The sequence below is a fragment of the Rattus norvegicus genome, chromosome 15 (genome assembly GCF_021556685.1).
Source record: "Rattus norvegicus strain SHRSP/BbbUtx chromosome 15, alternate assembly SHRSP_T2T, whole genome shotgun sequence".
In the NCBI taxonomy this organism is placed as follows: Eukaryota; Metazoa; Chordata; class Mammalia; order Rodentia; family Muridae; genus Rattus; species Rattus norvegicus.
In genome coordinates this window covers 43,514,391-43,539,993 of record NC_141548.1, presented here as the reverse complement: position 1 = coordinate 43,539,993, position 25,603 = coordinate 43,514,391, and the positions used below count along the sequence as shown (strand labels likewise).

General features: G+C 46.3%; 1 protein-coding gene across 2 annotated transcripts in view; it reads right to left on the bottom strand.

The window, feature by feature from the left end:
* Nucleotides 1–25,603, bottom strand: part of Scara5 (scavenger receptor class A, member 5) — a 105,107-nt gene that overhangs the window by 61,981 nt on the left and 17,523 nt on the right. For both annotated transcript variants that reach the window (NM_001431432.1, NM_001135855.2), the window contains 1 exon segment: nt 13,121–13,249. In NM_001431432.1, coding sequence (NP_001418361.1) covers nt 13,121–13,249 — 129 coding nt within the window.

Below are 25,603 nucleotides of genomic sequence, written 5' to 3'. Positions count from 1 at the left end.
CTCCTTAGCTTTTGAGTCAGGGTCTCTGGCTAAACCTGGAGCTCATTTAATGGCTGGATGTTTGCCAGTGAGCCTTCCATATCCTCCTGTCCCTCTGTCCCCATCACGGGGGTTAACAAGGACACACGGCCACATCTAGGCTTTTATGTGGATGCTGAGGAGTTGAACTTGGGCCCCTCACATCTATATGGCAGGCACTTTACCCTGAACCACCTCCTCCACCCATTCCCCCTGATGTATTATTATCTTCTGTGGAAACTATGACCCTCATTGGCCTTCGGAATTCTTATCTGTGAATGGAGATGACACCGTAGCACACGAGGGGATCAGTTGTCATGTTGCATGTGAGGTAGAAACACCACTGCTGTAATGTAACAGCGGAACTAGTGAGGAGCACTCACATACGAGAAGGACTTGGTGCCTGGGGTAGTACAATCGAGCAGGTTGGAAAGCAACCATTTTACTGCTGGATGGCATTTCAGAGGAAGGCCAGGTAAGTACAGATTAGCAGGGGACCTTCATACACCTGCACCTGACCCTCCCGCTCCTGGCCACATCTTGCCTAGTATTGCCCTGTGGAAATACAACTACAGAAACCAGTGCTAGCCAGAAAAATCCTGACAGCGTTTCAGATCTGTGGCCTCTCAAAATCTGCTGTGTGTGGGAGGGGTCATGAGTATGAACTTGGCTTCTGAAAAGATCCCAGTGACTTCAATGGCGAGGCAAGGAAATGATTGCTGAAGAATGTTCTGGAAGTGGCAAATAGTGGTTCCTATGGGTGAATTCCTTGAAAAGGTAGTGGGCTATAGCTTTTATTTTCTACCTTTCTGACACCACCCAAGGCAGTAGTTGTCACCCTTCCCAGTGCTGCAGTTAACAGAGTTCCTCATGTTGTAGTGACCTGGAACCATAAAATTATTTCACTGCTACTTCATAACTGTAATTTCACTACTCTTATGAATCATATGTAAATATTTTTGGAGGTTGCAGTTTTCCAAGGTGTTGCTACTGATGGGTTGAGAGTTACTGACCTAAGGGGAATGGATTCTAGATACATAGCAAAACAGTTTTCCCATATCCTTGACCTCTCTGCTGGTTGCTCAAAGTGTCAACTAAGTCATCTGCTGTATTTCTCTTGGTAACATGGATGACACTTCTTGTGGACCCAATAATAACAAATCAGTTACGCATACTCACAAAGACAGAGTAATTTAAAAGTTGGGCACTCTAGAACGATATAACCTTTATATAAAGACATAAAATTATATCTTCACCCTCTTTAGACCACCATCAAGGGTATAGCCCTAGGGAATGATTGACCATGTAGAAGATGGCTTCCATGAAAGCTTTATCTCCACAGCAAATGGCACAAGCCCTGGTTCCTTTTGATACCAGGTACAGGCCATGCTAGAAAAACAGAAGGTGGCCTTTCATCAGGAGCCACAAAGAAAAGGAAAGGGAAGGGATCCTTTATGTCATCACAGTATGGGACAGTTTCACTCAGAGTGGGTCATTTGCATGATAAAGTGAAGACTCCTGACCCAGAAGAAGGACTGAGAAGGACTCTCTCTTTCCCTATACCTGGACCCGGAAGAGACACCACCATGTGACACCAGGACCAATGGCTAAGAGGACTTAGTAGGATGGATGACAAGGCATCTAAAACCAGGAAGGGATGAGGGAGCCTTTCCAGTTCAGGGTCAGATGTGGGTAGGGTTCAGGAAAGGTCTACCTCTTATAGAGCCCAATAGAGCAAATCCAAGGTGCATGGGCTAGCCTATCACAGGAGACCTGTGCTTCTTCCTCCACCAGAGTCCAGGCTCAAGAGCAACCCAGCCTCCTTGGCCTTGGCCTGCTGGAGAACTCTACCTCATTAATTTTGGCTCTCTCCTGACCCTCAGGTTTGGAGTTGGAAGCCTTAGCTCCCAGCAAGAGGGATTTAGTTCAAATTGGACGCTCTACTTGTAAAATTGGCTCCCACCCTAGGTGGACCATGTCAATAATGGAGTATAAGGGTGGAGGGGATTGGTAGCAGTGGGCTTCTCCTCGTAGAGTAGAAGTCCCCAGAGTGTCCACCAGGAGCTCTTTGAAAAGCAAGTGCCCACACAGAAAGAAGTGGGGCATCCATGTTAGAACACAGGTAAGGTGGCTCAAACATGGCAGACTGTGGTTCACTGAGGATGCCCCTCAGGTGCATCTCACGGAAGAAGTCACCCAAATACACTGCTTAAGAGGAAATGTAACATGATTCATAGCTACTCCAGAAAAACCAGTATTAGTGGGTTCTGGTTTTGCTTTTGTGCTTTAGTAGTAAAATAATAGGCTTCAAGAACCAAGGGGTGGCCCAGAAGAATGTGTATGGATCTTGTACCAGCTGGTTCCCCCAAAGAAGAAGGCAGGGCTTCTCGAAACCAGAGCCTGGAAGCAAGGCCCTCTGCTTCATCTCCACCCTGGCCTCAGATCCATTTACAGAGTTCTGGGGGGTGGGTAATGCTTCCTAGCCCCCACCTTGCCTTGCGTGTACCCTTTCCAGATCTGTCCCTAGTTCTTCATTTCAGGGGCCTCTGCTGGCCAGGATGCTGAGCCAGGCAGAGTGGCATTTGACAGAGGTTACAGGAAAATCCTGGCCACCTTGGGGTGGGGATTGACTGCATACATTCCCTCAGGGCTGTGGAAACTTCACTGGGTACAAGCTCACTAGGTTGGAGAGTGTTTCCTGTGGCATTTTAAAAGGACTGTTTGATTACCAAAACAAAGAGAGTTAGAGAAAATTGAAAAGAAAAATATGTGTCCCAGCAAAGCTCCCGCCCATCCTACCACTAGGGTCTTCTTGAGTTCCCCTTTCTTAAACCTCTTATGTACACATTTACAGAACAGTCCTCTAAGAGTATACACACTACTGGGGGCTCTCTTTCCTTGTAACACCACTTTGTAAGCACTTTCCTTTGTTGCTGAAATACGCACACACACACACGCACACACACACACACACACACACACACACACACACACATTTTTAAGGCACCATGCATCAAGCGATATCTTTTATGCAAGACCAGTCTAAGAGAATCTTATACCTGGAGACGACCCTGCTTGAGAGTGAGTGGTCCACCAGTTCAACTTCCTTCAGTAACAGTCACATATTTCTCACAGGCTGATAAGGACCCCTCCCCCAACAACCTATTTTTCCAGTGAGGATCTGTCCGATTATGGATAGAGAGAACTCTTAACAGAACCCCAAACAACCAAACAACTGACAAGGGTAACTGAGTGACCTCCAGAGATGACCGCACCCATCCTGGTAGCCAGAGACTGGTCCTAGGTCTCTGGATGAAAAATCAAAAATAGTGTCACCCAGGTCACACAGTCTGGGGCTGGCTCTGGATTCACTGTAGCATCATGGGACCTCAGACCTAATGCAAGTCTTATTTCCCCACTCTCTAGATCATGTCCACTGCCTTATCCTAAGGGGCCATAGTGACTTAAGTCTGTCCTGAGACTGTGAACCACCTCTGCAGCTGAATGTGAGTATGGCTGTGCACTTTTATGTGATGAAGGTCTCATCCTTATGGTCAGACACATGTCCCTCCTGGTCCTCTTCCAAGTACAACACCTGTAGGGCATTAACTTGTAGACACGGTGCACCGTGCTTGCATGCTGAGAGCCTTACTCTCACCTCCTGTGATGCTTATATTTGCTTCAGATCAGAGCAATTCCAAGTCACTGGTTGCACAATGCAATCACAGGTGCCCTCACGTGAACACACATGCACACACACACACACACACACACACACACACACACACACACACTTTGCTTTTCTGACTCTGGCAGCTTTAGATGGAGACCGGGAGGAGCCATGTGAGATGTGGGTGTGCTGACAGAGTTCATGCTGAATGAGGATGAGGTTGTGTGAGGAGGATTCCTCTTTGAGTCAAGAGTGGGTCCACTTACAGAGATCGAGGATACTGGGGAGAGGAAAATCAAGAGTTTTGTCCAAATGCTACATCTGATGTAACCCAGTGGTCATGGAATGTATTAGATTGGGATCCAGGAGAAGAGTCAGAAGGGAAGACAGACAGAATTCCAGAGGACACAATAGTGATGTCGGTCACTAGGAAGACAGTGCAGCCCAGGACTGAGATCCTTGTTCCCCAACATGTACAGGTTGGGGTGAGAAGCCAAGAGCACACAGTGATGGCTCCTCAGAGTATCTTAGAACCCTCTGTTGAGCTCTTCATGGAAGCATTCATTGAACCAGGACTCTCCTGGTTCAAGGCAGGTGACCTACCTCAGAGGCACTTTAGAGGCGACAGCCTGGAATGTAAGCAAGCACTCACATCTTAATGCTTTTAAAGCATGGCGCTCAGGTGATCACGAATGATCCAGCTGGGACTGGAGAGGTAGCTCAGCTGCTATACAACCATGTTCTGCTCTGCAGAGGACCCAAGTTCAGTCCCCACACTGGGGTAGCTTACAACCCCCTGTAAACTCCAGCTCCAGGAGGATCGGATGCCTTTGACCTCAGCAGGCACCTATACTCACATACACTACCTTCACACAGAGACACATATATGTATACTTAACTTAAAAACAACAAAGTTTTAAAAAAGGACAATCAAGCTAAGATGTGAACTGTCATTTTCTGAATCCAAAACATCTCTGCTAATTCTGTGTCACAGGTGTCTGCCCCACCACCAGGCCCAATCTCTATGGCTAGGAAGGCTCCTTGGTCCTCTTCTTCCTCCCCACTCCTCTTCCTTCTCCTCCACCACCACCTCTTCCTCCTCCTCTACCTCTTCCTCCTCCTCCTCTACCCCCTCTTCCTCCTCTTTCTCCTCCTCTTGTGTCTCCCGCAGTGTGTGGCATTTGGCTGGCACTTGGGAAGCGATGAGTTGGCTTTGATGAGGGCAGGCTCTGAGTCCTTGGGTGTGTCCACCAAGTCATGTGCCTACAGGATTAGCACGGAAACTCTAAGTGTTTAGGACTTCTCACCAATAGTGTGGAAACAAAAGCATGCCAGCTGCTTGGCTTCAATCCTAGTCCAAACTCACAGCCCGCAGTTAGTGGCAAAATCTCCCCGGCAGCCCTGGGCACCCTCAGCCCAAGGCAGAAAGACAGGTAGATTGAGTCCTGAACAAGTAGACCACAAAGGAAGGAAGGCACTGCCTCCAGCCTGCCTCCCTTTCTCTTTGCTTAGATAGAAAACTTTGTTCTTTAGGGAGGTCTGTGTGCATAAACAGTGTCCTCTTCTGTGTCCTGGCATAGACTCACCTCATGTGATCATTTCTTTGGAGTACGGTGAACTATGAGCTGGGTTCTTAGTTATAACCACCTCACAAACACCAACGGGCCTTACACAGGCAACTACCAAGAGACACAACTTAGTTGTATGGATGAGTTAGTGACATCCTGACCACAGTGTGTGTGGGGGTGCAGGGGGGGAGGACTTCCCACCTCTTCCTGAATTGGGGAATGAAGGGTGGTGTGTGTGTGTGTGTGTGTGTGTGTGTGTGTGTGTGTGTGTGTGTCTTGGGGGTCCTTTCCTCCTTGTAGATGAAAGCACTAAGGATCAGTCCTGTGGAAAAAGCCAAGATTTGTTTTCCCTCAGTCTATGTCCAATGTTCCTGTGCTTTCCCACCAGGCAGGAGATTCTACCCCACACCACAAGTCTCAGGTAAAGGAAATAGCATGGGCTTCTGATACTGTATTCTAGGCCTGAACCCCAATCTTGCAGGCCCTTGGGCCACAACATTCAATTCCCTCTGAAAATAAGATGTTTTCTAGATTACTCTGGTGTTATAGGGACTGGATGACAAAATATACCTGAAATCCTATAAAACTTGTGAAGCAGACAGAGGGTCTGGGAGCCAGCTGAAGAGCACATATATATGAATAATGACTGTGGGAGTGTTCTAATAAAACTTTATTTATAAAAACATGTGGTAATCAGATGTAGTCCTTTGCCTAAAAGAAAGATGTAGTTGAAATCTTTGTTCTTCCCCTGTTAGGCATCTAGGACTCGGTGACCCAGAGAGAAAACTTCGCAGCCTTGCTGTCACCATGTTGTCTGCCTCCGTCCCTTACCTTCCTCACCCCAAGGGGAGTCAGGGGCATTGTCCTGGATGATGTAGTTAGGGTTGGGGGTGTCAGGGTTTCAAAGTTATTCTGGTTCTTTCTTTTCCTACCACTTCAGACCTAAGAGAGGATAGGAGATGTTCTGACAGGTGGGAAACTCAGAAGTGTGAGGTAAGATTCAGGGAAGTCTCTTAGGTGAGTGCTGGTCTGATCTAAGGACCCTAGAGGGGAATTGTCTCTTCTTTCAGGGCAGAAGAGTGAAAGTAAAAATGGGAGCTGGTGAGCCCCGGGTCACATTCTCCAGGGAAGTGTACACGTGGCAGCGGGCTATGGAGTGGGGATTGGATTGGGGCACTGGCACAAAGATGCTGAATGACAGATATCTGAACTCATCAAGTTGATGCAACAGACTGCAATGTTTGGCAGAATCCATTGTGATGACATCTCATTGGGATCCCTGACAACATCTGCATTTAAATTGAAACAGCAACAAAACCAATAAAGCTTGTTTTCCTAGCATAGAACTGAAAGCTCCTACCAGGAGGTGTGTCTTCTGAAAGAGATCCAGGGGAGGGGTGAGGAAAGGCCATGACTGTTGGGGGATGCATAGTACTCCATAATTGGAACTCCATGGGCCAGAACACAGTTGCCTGAGCCTAGTACAGGCTGCCCCGGCCTGCACGCCATGAGCAGTGCCTATTTATGTTTATCTGTCAAGCCTGGAGCTTGTTGGGAGGATGGGTGTTGATGGAGAATGGCCGTGTGCTTATTTTATTAATTTATTATTGGTTATACATAAGGAATTAATAATACAAGAGGTAATAATAAAGGGCAGTGGTGGCGCACATCTTTAATCCCAGCACTTGGGAGACAAAGGCAGGTGGATCTCTGTGAGTTCAAGGCTAGCCTGGTCTACAGAGGAAGTTCTAGGACTGCCAACGCTACAGAGAGAAATCCTGTCTTGAACAAACAAAACAATGACAATGACAACAGCAATAACAAGAGATAGTGCGTTATCATGAAAGAGTTCTCTTACAGTGGAAGAGAACAGGGATCCATGCCAACAACTTCAATATGCAATTGTAAAGACTGAGATTTCCATACACAGGGCTCTCTGAACCAGGTCTGCCGAGCTACTGCTGTTGGAGGGAATGAGCTTTGCTCGCTCTAGGGATCCTAACTGATCAACACTACAACCAGCATGAAGGACAGCAAGAGGGGTAAAGCTGTCTCTCTCATTTGTGGGTGATCTTCAAGCAAAGATGAGTACTTCATCTGCCTGGGGAGTCAGGCAGAGCCAGGTACTTTCCTTGGGAGGGAGGGAGGCTGTACCCCGAAGACCTCTCCCAAGGCTGAGCCTCAGTGGCACAGATGGGTTTGGCACTGCAGATCTGGCTGGAACCCACTCTGCTCAAGACCCATGGGTTGGAAATGCTGTCCGGGGTCTGGCCCAGGAGCCCTCAGAAGCCCCCAGGAGCACTTCCCTATGTTCGTTAGGATCAGGTGGGACATGGGCACATACTGCACAAATGCAGCCCTATGTACAAATAGTCATGAGTGCTCAGGCTAAACCAGCGGGTCAGTTAATCTTCTGCTGTTCTCAAAGCAAGATCCCTCCAAGTGTGTTAATAATAATAATCTAAAGGTCATTGAGTTCTTTTCCTGTGCCAAGAACTAAAAGTTTTCACATAGTAATTTGTTTAATCTCCGCAGCGATCCTACAGGGGTGTGTGCTATTTTATAAATGAAGAAATTAAAAGAATATTTAAGGTTACTCTGTTTACCCCTGAGATGACACAGTCGTTCAATGGTGGAGCCTGGAGTTAAACCACAAGTTTGGCCTCAGAGCCCAGAGCCTAGTGGGAACAGTGCTCTCATTACAATATGTGAAAGACATGGAGAAAAAGAAAACTGTCATTTGACCCATTATTTCTTAGACTATGGCTGTGCTCCATTCTCAGATTATGAAACAAATGGCTGGGCTGGGACTCTTTTACAAACTCGGAAGAATGGAGTAGAAGAGGATAGGAAACCACAGTGAAATCAGATGGTTTGTGTGTGTGTGGGGGGGGGGGTGGTTGTGATGGAAAATGTACCACAGTCATGGTAATTAAAAATAGAAACAAGGAAAGAAAAGACAGAAACAAGACACCTGGTCAGGTCTACTCTGCTGATATCATAAGTGAATAATCTACTATCCATATATCAGAGAGAGGCTCTGAGAGTACAGTAGGAGATGGCCACAACTACCTGTCAGTTTAGTTGACTGGAAAGGAAACCGAGGAAAAGAAAGAGTGACGACGTCAACGGCGGCAATAGACCAGCTCCTCTCCATGTTGTCTGGGTGTCAGCTCTAGATATATTGACCCATTTAACCCTCACAGCAACCCAGTGTGGCAAGTAGGAGTGCCAGCTTCCCCTGCTTTCCACATATTGAAAGGGGAGGTACAGAAAGGTCAGATGACGTGGCCAGCATCACATGGCGGTGGAAAACCTCAAGCTCCAGCCTAGATGGGCTGGCTCCAAGACCCAGACTCACATCAGTGAGTCTACTTTACAACTTTCTCTGTCTTAATACTCTCTCAAAGACTACAGGGTCAGAGCGTACTAAGATGACTATGTGTTCACATCCTCAGCTACATAACTCTTAAGTCTCCCGGCCAAATGTTCTTGAAGGGAAATTCCATATTCATATTTTTTAGATACTTGATTAAAGTGAAAATAACCTTTTTTTTGTCACTTGAGCATTTCCTCAAGGCTGTCTCATTCATGCATGCATGAATGCATTTGAAAATAGGCACTTGAAGAACCAAACCAAACAAATGAAAAACTGTAAGGAAAAGCCAATTATAACACCTTCTTTCTATTCTAAAAGGGATTGAAGACTTTGATGAGGAGACTGAAATACACTGTGAAATACATCGGGAGTCAATGAGAGCAGGCATAGGAAGGGTAAGTGCAGAGGCCCCAAGGAACATACATGAGGTCACCCCAAATCTTTTCCCTGTGGTCTATGCTTTCTATGGGTGGACCACAAATCTGTTTCTCAGTCCTCATTTTAATTACTTTCAAATTCCTACAAGGTACAACAGGTGACAGCTGCCTCTATCCACGTGAATTGCTTCCTCCACAGTTATTTTAATGACCTAAGATCCACAGCCTCCTGGGGAAAAAGCAAGCTTACTTGTCACAAATGTACACCTCCTTCTGCAACCAGGCAGGAAAACTCCCTGCTAACCTCAGAGTCAGGATTCTGTAACATAATGGGCAGGGCATAATCCTTGCCAGTAGCGGGATGTCCCAGATTGTCCTAACAAAGACTGATGGTATCACACTCTGACCTCCACAATGACTGATGGGATCAGAATCTACAGCACAGATGGCCACGTGCTCTAAGCACACGTCATCTGCAGATTTCAGGGACCAGCTTGCTTGAAACAAAGTGATTGGGAAAGTGAGCCCTCAGTTCAAAGGACAGTTGGCCAGATCTCCCCTAGGCTGAGGACTCCAAAACTCCAGCTTTAGGAAGGGGACATTCTTATTGCATAAATTTGCTATGTAACATAAGCTACAGTGTGTGTGTGTGTGTGTGTGTGTGTGTGTGTGTGTGTGTGCCTATGTGTGTGTGTATGTGTGTCTGTGTGTATGTCTGTGTGTATGTCTCTGTGTATATGTCTGTGTGTGTCTGTGAGTCTGTGTCTGTGAGTCTGTGTGTGTCTCTGTGTGTGTCTCTGTGTGTTTCCATGTGTGTGTCTTTGTGTATATGTCTCTATGTGTGGCTGTATGTCTCTGTGAGTGTGTTTCTGTGTGTGTCTGTATGTGCCAGAGAAATTTTAAACTCACCCTGAGCAGCAAACACACCTCATACCTCTTTATTCTCATGACTGATGATGATGATGATGATGATGATGATGATGATGATGATGATGATGATGATGATGGCAGTGGCCAACTGTTGCTGATAAGAATGAGGTAAGGCTGTGGTAAATGCCTATAACCACAGCACTCAGGAGTCTGAGACAGAGGGTTGGCTACATAGTGAAGTCCAGACCAGCCTAGGCTATAAAACAGGAGAGCATGTTGGATGTGGATTGCAAGTTCTGCCGGAGATGAAGCTTCCACAGTAAGAACCTAAGAGGCAGCCAGCCTTGCAAGTTCAGGGTCACCCTGAATCAGCTCCTCCTTTTCCCACCATTTTGGTATCTCCCAGGAAGGAGTGTCTTAGAGATAATCAGTTAGGCCATCAAAGAAACTTCTTCCCCAAGACGGGGAACAGCCTCCTCATTCTCCTTCCACTGGGAAAGATCAGTGCTATCTGTGCTTCCGTGGGCTTCCCTCACGGCATCTCCCCCAGAGGCCAACATGATTATCCAGAAAAGAACCTAGGGAGGTGATAGTGGCTACACCCTCAGATCCAAGAGATCAGTTCCAATTTACTCAATTTTCATTGAGTACAGGAGGTAATACATTACAGCAAAACTTACAGGTTCAAAGGTGACAATGATAATGTAAAATCCCTGCTCAGGTTTTTATGACTTGAATAGCCAAGGAAGCCTGGCAGCAGTTTCATGGGATTGGGAAACCACACCCCGCCCTCTTTTCTGAAACTTCCAGGACATCATCATAAATTGTTTCTGACCACTAAGCCAAGAAAGAGAGCCTCCCCGTGTCACACTGTACAGCACTGCTGCTCAGAGAGGGCTCTCTGTTCTGAATGGATGTCAGTCTTCATGATATTCACCCTTTTGCTCATAGGTTCACCCTCAAGGTAAGTAGAATGTGTCTACCCTTATCCAGGCAGCAGCCCTTCAGTTATCAAAAGAGAACTTTCCTCCCCTCCACGTCTCTCTTGAGATAATGTGGTGTCCTTCTGTTCCTGCCCTCAGCCTCCAGAGTCCTATCCCAGGTCCTTTCCCTCACCTCTTCCTCTCTTAGAAACCCCCTTTGGGGGGTTGGGGATTTAGCTCAGTGGTAGAGCACTTGCCTAGCAAGTGCAAGGCCCTGGGTTCGGTCCCCAGCTCCAAGAAAAAAAAAAAAAAGAAACCCCCTTTGGTCACCTAAAAGTTTCTGTTCAGAGCAGTTGTAACACTATGGCTTTCATGCTGGGCTGAGAGACTTTTCAAACATTCCAGAAATTTGTTATGGTCATGGCAGCCAAAACCACAAAACCCAGATCCCAAGCTCTCATCGAGCAGCCCAAGAACATGTTCAAACATCCCCTGGCTGGCTTGGCCCATGGTAGACCTTGCTGGACACCATTCTTTGCTCGTTGGGATGAATCATGAGTTTTTGTCAGTGTTGCTGTTGGCCACCCTCAGTGCAGTGCTTGGTGAGACAGGCACCACCCTGAGACCCTGAGTATGGAAGCCTGAGGGCACAGACAACTACTATCTTATTACAATACCCAAGTGGCTTGTCCCACTTGATGCATAGTGAGTCAAGATCAGGGAGGTCCTGGGCATTGCTCTCAGGGTTTCCAGCAAAGGGTCATCTGTAAGGGCTGAACCTCCAGTTAACTCAAGGACCCCACCCTGAGCAAGTCAGCTCTGCCTGGTCAGCAGCCTTGCTCCAAACAACCCCACCCTCTTTTCATGCCACAGCATTTTCCCAGAGTGCAACATGCCCAGCCCAGCACCACTTAACCCTAGCACGGAGCCCACTGCACTTTGTCTTGACTGGACTCTAGGTGCCTGGCCCTGGATCAGCCTCTAGAGTGGAAGCTCCCTGAGAGAATCCCCTGGCTCACATTCAGTCGTGTTTCAGTCTTAGCACAGTAGGTTCTCACGTGAGAGAGCGCTCCTTTGGCCTACTCTGTCAAACAGTCCATACCCCCATTGAGAAGGTGATAAATGAGTGGCCCTTCCTCTGGATAGAGTCAGGAAGAGGCCGCCAGAGCCTTGTTTTACAGTCTCTATCATGGTGGGTCAACCTGCATGGGTGGGAAACTGGACTCCTGGGAGCAGGTCAACAGGCTCTCATTGGATCCCTTTCTTCTTTCTTCTCTTTCTTTCTTTCTTTCTTTCTTTCTTTCTTTCTTTCTTTCTTTCTTCCTTCCTTCCTTCCTTCCTTCCTTCCTTCCTTCCTTTCTTTTTAAAAAAAAAAGATTTATTTATTATTATATATAAGTACACTGTAGCTGTTTTCAGACGCACCAGAAGAGGGCATCAGATCTCATTACAGGTGGTTGTGAGCCACCATGTGCTTGTTGGGAATTGAACTCAGGATCTCTAGAAGAGCAGTCAGTGCTCCGAACTATTAAGCCATCTCTCCAGCCTTTTTTCTTTCTTTCCTTCCTTCCTTTCTTTCTTTTCTCTCTTTCTTTTTTCTTCTTTTGAGACAATATCTCTTTATATATAATCTTGGCTCTCCTGGAACTCATTATGTAGACAAGGCTAGCTTTGAACTCACAAAGTTGCACTGGATCTGCATCCACAGTGCTAGGATTAAAGGTGTACACCACCAAGCCCCCAGATCCCTTCTACTTCCACCTGTGCCTTACTCTGGCTACAGGCTACACTCACCCTCCCTACACCCTGCCCATCAAGGTCCAATTTCACAAACAAATATGGTGGAAGAACCCATTCAGTTGAGATAGAATCCATTTAGCTCCTTGTAACTGCAAAGGATACCCAACCCTGATTAACCTCAGCAGCAAAGTGCTATGTGACTATTTTGATGACACCCCCAGGGGAGGAACTACAAGAAACCCCAGCCTGCTCAGTACACACCACATGCCAGAGCCCTGGAATAAGGCCCCATGATCATGCAGGGATAGTCAGAAGCCACCCTGGGAAACCGGAGCTTTCCTACTGGACTCAGAGGTTCCACACTCTCAGATAGCCTCCCCTGCCAGTCTATCCCACATAGAAGGACAATGCTCCTGAAGAGCCATGTCCAGTCAGAAAGAGCAGCCAGCATGTTTCTCTGTGGGTTCCATAGCAACAAAGGCAACCTTTGGGTTTATGACAGTGAGAATGGGAGCAGAGCCTCGAGTCTTCCTCTCCCATCCCCAAAGGCATGGACACAGAAGGTCTGCTCTTACCTGCTAAGATGAAGACACCCACAAGAGTCAGGAAGACCAGAAGATACAGCCCCAGGACCGCATGCTTCAGCGCTGACAGGGAGCCCAGCTGTGTGCAGCAGCCACCCGCCCGCCGCTTGTGACATGGACCTAAAAAAGGAAAAATGAAACAGGAATGAAAACAACCCTATTTTTCTTGTGAGGTCTCACCTTTCTGTCTCGCACACAGATATGCATGCCCTTCTGCACATTTGCAACATGGCCACCACAATCAGGAAATTTCTAGGCCATCACACGCTGTTAAGCTCTTTTGTTCTCCACCTGTCCTCTAGCAATAACCCAAACAGGTTTGTGTGGTCACCACAAACCCATCTCCAAGTAATAGCAAATAGTAAAGTAGGCTTTAAGGTGCACTCTACAGTAATCTTCACTATCTCATGTGATCCAGGGAATGCGAAGAAAAGTTAGAAGAACAATTGCTGGGCTCCCCAGATGGCTTGACGGGTGAAGAAGCTTGCTGCACATACCTGGAGACCTGACTCCACCCACAGAAAGGTGGAGAGAGAGAACTGACACCACAGAGCTTTCCTCTGGCCTCCACAGGGCGCTGTCATCTGCACCCACACATACACATGCATACACACATGTTGATAATGAATTTAAAAGAACGGGACTTGCAAGTCGCATCTTCTGCAATGATTAGGAACAGATGGGGGCAAGCACGGGGCTCTTGCCAGGCTGTAGAGAGGGGCACCTGCTCTGGAAGAACTCGAGGGGTGCATAAGACCTAGAATTTTTGAGACTTGCTAGAGCAGTGGTTCTCAGCCTTCCCAATGCTGCAACCCTTCAATGCAGTTCCTTGTGCTGTGCTGACCTCCAACCTTAAAATTATTGTATTGCTACTTTATAACTGTAATTTTGCTATTTTTACGAACTATAATGCAAACATCTGATATGCAGGATATCTGATATGCAACCCCTGTGGGGTTGGTGACCCATGGGTTGAGAACCACCGTGCTAGAAGGTTCTACATGAGACCTTAATTTTAATGTTGGCAACTAATTAAGAACTAAACAAATAAAATACATCTGGAAGCCAAATCTGATCAACAGCTTGCAAACTTGGGTTGAAATTTACCAAACATCACAGTAACCTCATCCTGTGCCGTCGGACCACCAGCATCTGGCGGAAATAAGACAGCGATTGTTGTTAGGGCCGAACGGACTGCTCGCCTGGCTTCTTTAGGCTCACATCCAAAGTCAGCTCACTGAATGCCTGATTTACTAGTTGGTTTTCTTGTTGTTGTAATAAAATTCCCCACAAAAGCAACAAGAAAAGAAGTTTTTGTTTGGTTCAATGTGTCATCCATATCACAATGTGTCAGGCGTGTGATGTCACACTTCTTCCGCAGACAGGAAGCAAAGACAGATGAATGCTAATCTTAAGCCCACTTTCTCTTTTTTATTCACTGCTTGAATTCTCCACCATAGGATGCTGCTGCCCATATTCAGGCTAGATCTTTAGCTAAACTTTTCTGGGAAGACCCTCACAGGTACACTGAAGGAAGCTTTTATAGTGGTTCTAAAACCTGATGAAGTTGGCAATCAAGAGTAACCATTATACCTGTCAACAAAATTACTTGAGAGACTAAAGCAGGAGAATGGTGAATTTAAGATTGTCTGGGCTACTTGGTGAGTTTGAGGTCAGCCTGGGTAACTTAGTGAGCCCTTGACTCAAACTAAAAGTAATGGGGTGACTGGTAGTTCTGTGGTAGAGTGCTTGTCTAGAAGGCACTGGGCCCTGCCTAAGTATCACTGACAGCAGCTACTGTTAGTGACAAACCTTGCATTGGGACTCAAGTGACCTGCCAACTCAATTTGTCCTTCAGGGCAGTCCTTAAAATCCCATCCAGAGGCCAAAAAACATACAAACCTCCACCGCTACTATGTCAACTAAAAGAAAGAACTAATGGGTGTTTGTCTACCCCATCCCAGACAGTTTATCAGAACAAATGTGTGATGTTCTTTTCAAAGAACAATATCTCTGCTTGGCCCTCTGCTTTCTGAAAGTGACCCCTCCAGTGTCACTGACTGGAGCAGGCACCGAGAAAAGGGTTGGCAAGAGATGCTGAAGTCATTGGGATTTTAAAAAACTTTTGAAAGATGGCGAGGCACTTGCAATTTCTTGGTACATTTCATTGGCTTTGAGGAGCAGCAAAGGCGGTGTTTTCTCTCTTCAGAGTCCTAACTAATTCTTAGCCTCTGGAGGTTTTGTTACCACAGGGAAGCAGTGGGTGGCGATGAATGCCTTTGGATCCAAACTGTTCTGGATTCTCAGAGGTGTTTGACTTGAACATGTTCCCATCCATATACTCCACTTTATTGTAAACACTGCCTTTAGAGCAGCAAGCAGGATGGTCCCAACAATCTTGCCATAAAACATCAGGCACAACTCAAAGCTAACTGCCAAAGAAATAAAAGTTAATGATCATCATTCTCCCCAATCCTTAAGTGTTAGCAAATTTTGAGAATAAGCCGGTTTTCCACATTTGAACAGAAAATCTTTCTAACTTACCTGAACTTATTTTTCTAGAATTTTCTATCTCTTTCTATACTAGAATTCAGCTGGCTTTACTCCTGTGCATATAAGCTCCAGGAACACTTTCTTCTCCTTCTGGGGAGAGGCACTAGCTGCCTTACTACACTTTACAGAGAAAAGCCTGCCTCCTGAAAGAGCCAGGGCTGTAGGCACAGCACTGTGTAATGCTATGCACGTGATCACAATGGGCATCCATCTGCTGCTCTGGGTCTCCCTTCCCTGAGTCTCAGAACACATAGGGGGAGGGAACTGACAGCTATATACATTGTTAAGACAAATCTACCCTTTGCCGTTTGTATGCATGCCACTAGTTCACCACAGGAAGAATGTTGAATTATGCATTGCATGGTAGGGCAATATTTTTTTTTGCATGGAAAAAGAGAAGCCCCCTTCTTTTTATTTGAGCACCCCACCTGTGATGGATCCCTTTTGTCAGAAAAACACAAGGAGACTTGACCTTCCTTTGAAATGGCATGGCTCTTTTAGGAAGCCTTAATCCCTTCCTGTACTAAAGAAAGCAGTCTCAAATACAGCAGGCTGGGGCTTCAGACTATAGTTCCACAAATCTTTGGACAAGCAGAACAAGAGCACCATGGCAAGAAGCTTGGAGAATATAACAGCAAGGGAAGAGAGGAGATTAAGATGAACACTAAGGAGCTCTTGTTGTTATTGACCTGTTTTCCTGTGTGTGTGTGTGTGTGTGTGTGTGTGTATGTGTGTGTGTGTATCTGTGTGTGTGTGCGTGTCTGTGTGTGTGTGCTTGTGTGTGTGTGTGTGTCTCTGTGTGTGTCTCTGTGTGTGTGTCTCTGTGTGTATGTCTGTCTGTCTCTCTATCTTTATCTCTATCTCTGTGTGTGTGTCTCTCTCTCTTTGTGCGTGTGTGTGTGCGTGCGTGCATGTGTGTGTGTATGTGTGTCTGTCGGTCTCTGTGTGTGTGTGTGTCTGTGCTTGTGTGTGTGTCTCTGTGTGTATGTCTCAGCGTGTGTCTGTGTCTGTGTGTGCCTTTCTCTCTCTCTCTCTCTGTGTATGTCTGTCTGTCTCTCTCTATCTATCTCTCTATCTCTCTGTGTGTGTGTGTCTCTCTCTCTGTGTGTATGTGTGTGTGTATGTGTGTCTGTCGGTCTGTGTGTGTGTGTGCGTGTGCGTGTGTGTGTCTGTCTGTCTCTCTCTATCTATCTCTCTATCTCTCTGTGTGTGTCTCTCTCTCTCTGTGCGTGTGTGTGTATGTCTCTCTCTCTGTGTGTGTGTGTATGTGTGTGTGTATGTGTGTCTGTCGGTCTCTGTGTGTGTGTGTGTGTGTGTGTGTGCGTGTGTGTGTGTGTGTGATCCGTCTCTCACTAAATCTGGAACTCGACCATTTGGCTAGACTGACAGGCCAGTGAGCTGGAGGCGCCTCCCTGTCTGCGCTGGAATTGCAGGTGTGCACTTGCTGTCAAGTCTGGTTTCTGATGTGGATTGAAGGGGATCAAAGTCAGGTCCCCATGTGCAGCAAGCACTCTACTGACTGAGCCATCTCCCTAGACCACAGAGAAGTTATTGTTGCTTGGCCTTTTTGGCTAAGAAGCATATTTTTGAGCAAACTCTTTATCTTAAAAAGTTGGCGGATTTGGGACTTTCCTTGCATACCTCTGGCTTCCTCAGAAAATGTGTGTGGTACATGTCTGTTTTATCCTGTTAAGTTTTGGGGGGTAGATTGCCTTACAGTAGTGGCTAATAGATTTAAAAGGAGCCACAGAAGTGTAAAAGCATACGTGAGGAAGAGACACGTCCTGGCTCTCCCCTTCCTCCATCCCGGTTCCTAGACTGGGGCTTGGCACATGTCAATCAACAAGCACAACCACCGCCCTCCAGTAATCCCAGAGGACAGCAAGAAGGCATGTGAACAGAGTGATGTGGTCCAGTAAGTGCTCTGGCAAAGGCAGTGAGTCTATGTCTGAAGGGGAGTCTACGTAGAAGGATCTCACACTGGTGAGCCTAAAAGACAGGCTTGACTGAGAGGCTGATGTCCCCCCATCCCTCCAGCCCTGTGGTTCAGTGAGCAGCTGTTATAGATTCAAAAGCTGAGACTCTGAGAAGAAAATGTTCTTCCCAATGTGAGAACAGATCTGAAGAGAGCCCTGGCAAAGCTGCTAGTCATTAGATTTTGTTGTTGTTTGCAGCTGAAGGGACATGGTGATCAGATGGATGGAGAGAAAGTGGTGAACAACAACAAAAACCTTCCAAGCCAGTGGCTCTCAACCTGTGGATCTGGACCCCAGGGTCAAATGACCTGTCACAAGGGTTGTCTAAGACCATCACAAAACATAGATATCTACATTATGATTCATAACAGTAGAAGGGTTATAGTTAGGAAATATCAACAGACATGACTTTATAGTTGTATTAAAGGGTCACAGCAAAGTTGAGTTTAGGAATGTTGAGGAATCCAAGCTCTAGGGGAATCATGGGAAAGGTATCCCCTCTAGCTATGGCCTCTGAAAGAAACAGCCAATGGCCAGGAAGTGATGGGCAGGGTTCAAGCGGTCAACAGAGGTTGAGGTCAACAGCTCTGCTGAGTTATGTTGAAAACTAAATCCACATAAAGTGACCTAAAGAAAGAGCTCAGTGTGCCAGCATAGGAGATGGTGATCTATGCCCAGTGTGCCAGCACAGGAGATGGTGATCTATGCCCAGTGTGCCAGCATAGGAGATGGTGATCTATGCCCAGTGTGCCAGCATAGGAGATGGTGATCTATGCCCAGTGTGCCAGCATAGGAGATGGTGATCTATGCTCTATGTGCCAGCATAGGAGATGGTGATTTAGGTGAGGAGCAGGTGGCTGCTGCCAACTGCTGGAGCCTCTCCATCTTTAAACATCTGTACCTGCATGCTGTCTGTACTATTTGCCATGGCTGGGTTTCCCAAGCTCTTACATTCTTGTATTTATTTAGGTTAAATTTATTTAGGGAAAAACTGAAACACCATTACATGTGAGTTAACATCATCCTAGTAAGTAGATAAATAAATACCTTACTATTAAAATGGCAACTATGCACTCGTGTATGACTCAGTCCCTTTAGGTGCTGCTGTGTTGAACGTAGTCACATTCTGAGAAATGCTAACTTTGGTGACTGTAAGACAATCAAAACTTTCTTTAGATGTTCAGGATTAAGAATGTTCTGGAAGGGACTAGGGAGAATGGCTGTTGGTAAAGGGTTTGTCTTTCAAGAATGAGGACTTGAGTTTGATTTCCAGAACACACACACACACACACACACACACACACACACACACACACAGCCAAAATGGTACAAGCTTCTAATCCAACAACTAGGGAGGCAGAGAGGAGAAGAGGACCCTTGGGACTTGGACAGCCAGTCTAGCTCACTTGGTGAGTTCCAGGTTCAGTGAGAGAGCCTGTCTCAAAAGAATAAAAGAGCAGTGGACAGCAGCATGATTGTCCTCTGGTTATTTTTCATATCTACATACACACACAAAGGCACACACAGACACACACACACACATGCACATATGTATACACATGCACACACATACATACACATATACACACATATATACATATATACACATATACACACATTCATGCACACACACATACATATATGCACATGCACACACATGCATAATACATACACACATAGACAGATATACAAACATATGCACACAGATACATATACACATACACACACACATTTACAAATATTCTGGAAGGCAGAGTACACTGAGGATTACTAAGAGAGCTATGCTAGAACCTCACACACATCTCTCATTATGTTTAACTGTTGGCATGAGCTTCTGTCCACCCCACATACTGCAGGGCTTCAAGTCACCTTCTTGTTTCTGGGAGCAGCAAGGCTTGGTAAGGTTCTCTGCAGGAACATGTGAGCACATTTATTTTTGCTAGAAAGGTCATCTCTTACATTGGTCTCATGCAAATAAATAATTGGCAAATTTCTACTTGGCTACAAAAGGCAACTTGGAGTAAAACTTTATTCTGAAAGGGCAAACGAAGGCTTGGCTCTCCCCACACACCCAGGGCTTCCAAATACCTCTAGGTGCCCATGTAGGTAAAACATTTAATCAATCCCCTGGAACTGAATTAACTTTCTTCGACATTCTTTGGGCTAACTCTACTCTGCACATTCTCATTCTGATCCAGTGATGAAATCTGGGGCATAGAAGTCCATGGTTCTGGAAAAAAAATTTGTCATAACAAGAGAATATGTGAAGACACATTTTTGGACAGAAAATGAAATGTCTACTTATTAGGGGGAAAGCATTTGATTTATTTTTTGATAGGCCATCCAAAATGAGATTGTCTTAAAGTATTTTATTATTCTCAGAGGTTAGGAGTGTGAAGTACCCTTAATAAGGGGAGCAAGAGTATGCCCAAAATAAAGTATCAAGTAGCCCAGCCTGGCTCCCAGCTCTGTCAGGAGGGCAGGTTTGGGTGTGGGACTCTGGAGGGAGATTAAAAGACTATCTGTCACGTAAGGGCTGTGAGGAACATTCCAAACTGTCCCTCATCAATACTCTCTTCCCCTGAAAACATAACTTTCACTTCCTGCAGAAATAATGTTTCTGTTTTTTAGTTATAATTTCAGAGCCTTTGGGGAGTTATCTTCTTAGATTTGCTTTTTTCTTCTGCTCTACAAACGTGCTTGTACGTTGGGTCTGATAAATCAGGTATTTATCTCCAAACTAACTGGGTGGAAACAACAGCAAACAGGAGATGGGATGATTCTGAATCCACTAACTTGAGCTGTTATACTCATGACAATCCTTTGCTTTGGTTCTCATTGGTCCGGGGCCCATAAACAGCAGGTGGGGCCAGCGTTTTATTACTGGGAGGAACCCCAGCACTCAGCTCATCCAAGGATCTCCGTTAAACCTGCCCAAGTCTGACTTCATTAGGATCAGCTTCATCCTCACACTGGTTACTCATCCCTCCCCCACAGTTTTCATTGTACAATAGGCGCGTCCCCGCGAGGTGCCCCAGATGACCTCTGCTGCCGCTGTAACCGTGTGCCTCTAATGGGGACTTCATTTAGCTTTGCTTATAAAAGGGAGAAGATACCTGGGCAGCAGGGGCAAAGTGAAGGAAAACCTCTGGCCTGAAGGGATGGTGGACCATGTAATAAGTCTTATTGGGACCCGGAATGGTCCTAGACACCTTTGATATGGTGCTGCATTCAGTGGTCTTCCTTGCATATTCTGGAGAAATCTCCCCAAACCTTTGAAACCTCGAGTAAAGAGAATGTCTTTTGTATAGCAGCAGGACAGGTGGGGGCACCTACGGAGCTTTAACATCAGCCTGGCCACCAAAAAAAGCAAGGTACACAGAGAGGGGTGGACATGCAGCCCTCCCCTCAACCACTGAGAAGCAGGAAGCGATAAAGGCTGTCCACAATAGCTAGTGAGTTACTCAATCATGCTAGATAATAAGATAAACAAAACAAACAAAAAAACCCCAAAATATCGGGTTCTGAGGGCTTTGAGAATTTGTGGAAGATGCTGGAAATGAGGTGTCCTCAGAGGTTATGGGGGTTCTGTGTTCTAACTCATTACCTCATCCTGCACAATGCATCCATGTGGTTGATGAGCTGTGTCCTTGGTAACACCATTGTAGTAAATGGGGACGTGTAGTTAAATAGTGTTTTCCTGAGCTCTGAGCCACTGCGACCAATTAGACTGGAGGAGGGGGAACTCTGATTTATAGCCAAGGTTAGAAGCATATACCACACCTGGGGTGCGTGAAAGAGCTCTCTAATGGGGACAGTGTTAAGGTCCCCTCTCTGTGGGATCTGAAGCTAATTGCAAGATGATACTGTCAGAGTTGAAGTGAATTAGAAGACAGTTAGCTGGTACCCAGTTACTCCGGAGCTGGTTATTGATGGAGAGAAGCCCCTCTCTCTTTTTGATGAGCTGAGCTAAAGTATTCTGTGTTGACTGTTGAGGGGGAGAGTGGAAAAAAGAAAACCCAACAGCACCGCTCGGTTTGGTTTTATCCCATCTCCGCACAGCAGACTGGGCTACAGTGAGAGACAGTGAGCCTGCCCCACCTCTGAGGCCTTACTTCGTCCTTGGGGAAGACAGGCCAGAGCAGAGGAGGTGCGGGGGAGGGGTGCAGACAGAAGGAAGAGATCACCTTTGTTATCAAACAGATCCGAACCTTTCACACCCATTTCTAAGAAAAGGAGAGAAGGTGGAGAAAAGAGCAGCCTGAGCTAATGCCACTAGGACAGCCCCTCCTAATACTTCCAGAGTGCCTTGTCATTTTGGTGCTTCTCTGTGAAGTTTCTGTGTCCCAGGCCCCATCTGTTCCCCCAGAGTCCACTGAATAAAGATTCTTTGAAAACTATTAACGGCTTGTGCTTATCGCCCACAGGAAACCAATGTAAGGACAGCCTGCTGGCTGCTGTGCCCCTGCCTTACAGCTAAGACTAGGATGGAAATTCAATCCAGGAGTGGAGAAGAGCTCGCCACCAAGTGCAACAGAAAGAACCATAGAGTGTACAAAGGATGAATGGCTTGTGGGGCCTGGTGGACACTACCACTATTCTTGCCTCAAATGGAACCATATTCTATCGGGTTTCCTTAAAAGTATGTACATAACATATATAATATATACACATATATAAACATGTATATAACACACATTATATAAATATGTATATAACACATACATATATATGTATATACATTTATATGTATGTATGTATGATATATATATGTATATATATATGTATATATATATATGTATATATATATATATATAATGAAGTTAAGCCACTTGAGGTAATAATGCTTTCCCAAGAGTCACAGACTATCCAATAAAATTCCCAGGGCCAGGTAAGAAAAACCTCCCTTCAAGTTGTCAGTCAGAGGAGTCAAAAAGACACCCCAAACAACATAGGCCTTTACCATGGCCTTTGTTTGCCGCTTAGAACCTGAAGCTGAGGGAGGCCCTATTGCTGGAATCACCATGTATTTGGACACATGATTCAGAGGAACTGACCTGGAGAAACTACCTCCTCCCTGAGGAGGTTCTGAAGATTGTTTGTTTGTTTCTGGTTTTCAACACAGGGTTTCTCTGTGTAGCTCGGCTGTCCTGGATTTGCTCTATAGACTAGGCTGACCTCAAACTCAGAGATTAAAGGTGTGTGCTACCATAGCCCATGTAGTATGTCAGGAGTCTTTGTTCGTTGCCAAGAAAGAAGATCAATCAGTACTCTCACCCAGCTGTAAACACACATACAGATCATGCCAACGACCCGCATGGCGACAGATCCCCGAGGGCACAGTACGAGATACACTACCTACATCTTGAGAGCAGCAAACGGCTATCTAAGTTGGACACAAGGCCAATTCAACAAGAGAGAGAATGAATGTCTGGTACATTAAACACAGACAACTACCAACTGTGGTGGCTGGTGAGGCCATGGATCCTAAAGGCAAACCTAACACAGCTGCCTACCTAAACCAGCATAATTCCTAACTGCACTCTAAATACTTACCCTTGTGCTCACAGAAAGTGTAGCTCTCGCCCCTCATCAAAGAAGCTTCTTTTCGCAGCAGACGGAGGCCATTACAGGAAGCCATGACTAATCAAAATGCAGAGACCAGCTGACGGTGGAGTGCCCAACCCAGTTAATGCATCTACAATATAACTCCCATACACCCACGGCTTAGGGGACATCACTGAAGAGGGGACACGAAGACTTTCAGAGTCAGAACAGGGAAGCCACACCCATGAAATCTCATAAATTTGGTCACCTAAACAATAGAATGTGTCAAAGCAAAGGAGGATTGGATGACCAAGCACCAGATGAAGAACTACAGGCAACAAATGGCTGCTGAGAGAGAAAGATCTGCTTCTGCTAGAACACACCCCTGTTGGGTTATCTAGTCAGTGGTCAGCCCTAAACAGATAGGAGGAGTTGGAGTTGGGGGAGGGTGGCAGGGTGAATGGCGGAAATGATGTAAATACAGCACTCACTAAAGTAACAAATCTTAACTTAAATAAATGAAAGGCAGTGCCCGGCTTTAAAAGGATATTGCGAATACAGAGGAGGAGGGGATGCTGCCTAAACATATAGGATGTCAAAAAGCACCAGTTCTATGATTCTGCTTAGATTCAGGCCAAACGATCCCCTTCTTGGACTGAAAAGATAGCTCAGTCAGTGAAGTGCTCCCCTTGCGAACACTAGGTTCTTCCTCAGAAGCCATGAAAGCAGCTGGACACAGCACACCAAGGAGAGGAGGCCGAGCAGATCCCTGGGGCTGACTGCTCAGCCATCCCCGACTGACCGATTGACCGGCGAGTTTCAGGTCAGAAAAAAACACAAGGTCATGATGCCTGAGAAATAACACCAAAGGCTGACCTGCGACTTAGACAGACAGACAGACAGACAGACAGACAGACACACACACACACACACACACACACACACACACACACACTCCACAGCAAACAAACAAACAGCCCACGAAGACCAACAGCTTATAGAGTAGCCCCAAATTCCAGTAAAGATTCCAATTCCTCTCCTGCCCCTGTCAAATGCCTGAGCATTTGTAACTTGGAAGGGAGGGACTCAGGCAGGTCTGCATCCTCAGGCTCCCAGCTCCTTCCCTGCTGTGCCTGAGTGAACTGGTTTCTCCTTTAGGCAGGGAAAAAAAAATCAAGTTGAATGTCCCTGTCTTCTCTTCCTCCTTCTGCATGCAGCTGCAAACAAAGGCTTTGGAAGGGTCAAATGGGTGTCTGCTCTTGAAGACAGGAAGGTTGAGCCTTCTGAATAGGACTGAGCTTGGCGTGTCCTTGAAGGCTGCAGCTGGGCCACCTCTACCCCAAAACAGAGCAGGGTGTGTGGCCTCTGGAGGAAGCTCAGCATGTCTGAGCAAGGAGTAAACAACACACATTTAATGCTGGGTTTGTCTGTGGTGTCCTATGTAGGGCCTTCCTTCATTTCTCCCACCTTCCTTCCCTCTCTCCCTCCCTCTGTATCCCCCTTTTCTTTTCCTTCTTCCCCACATCTCCAAGGGTTTCAGGGTTTCAAACAGATAACCAGGGAACCACATGGGACTGAGTGTCCACTGTTGTACGTGGTCCTGGGAGGACAATGACATAATTCTCATTTAAGGATGAAGACTCTGAGCAAAGCCAACCCCTAGGTATCAGACGGCCACTTCTATGCACAGACTTTAAGGTTTATAAAAAGTGGTCTCGGGGCTGGAGAGATGACTTAGCAGCTAAGAGCTAAGACTCAAATTCCAGCACCCAAATGGCAGCTCACGACTGTCGGTAACTCCAAGATCTGACAGCTTCACACAGACATATATGCAGACAAACACCAATGCACATAAAATAAAAAAATAAATAAAATCATTTTTTTTTAAAGATGAGACACCCACCAGGCATAGAACAGGGTCCTGAAGCTGCCATTGCTGTTGGGCCTGAGGATGCCTCAGGCATGAGACAGAGTAACTGGAACTCAGAGAGGCAAAGCTTTCCTAGAAAGGTTCCCTAGGCTGAGGTGGCCCTATAGAGCAGGTCTTGGGGTATAGGACACACCCAAGACCCCATGTCTTCCCTTCTCCCACTTCCTGCTAGGGCCCCTAGTACCTGAACCCAAGGAGACAGGAAGCAGAGTACAGAGAGCAGTGTCATGTGGTACCACAGAGCTACACACACAGGCTTCTGCACCCGGCCTGAGGACCTGTGCCTGAGCTCACAGTGGTTGTGGGTGGCCTATTATCTGACAGACTGAAATTCTGGTCTCTTCTTCTCTCTCCTGTCTTGGAGAGGAAACCCAGTGAACACCAGGCCACCAGCATCCCCAGTGGGCACAGCCTAATCTACCAGTCCTCTTACTTAGCAAGCATGTGTCCTGGTGTTACAGTACTGAA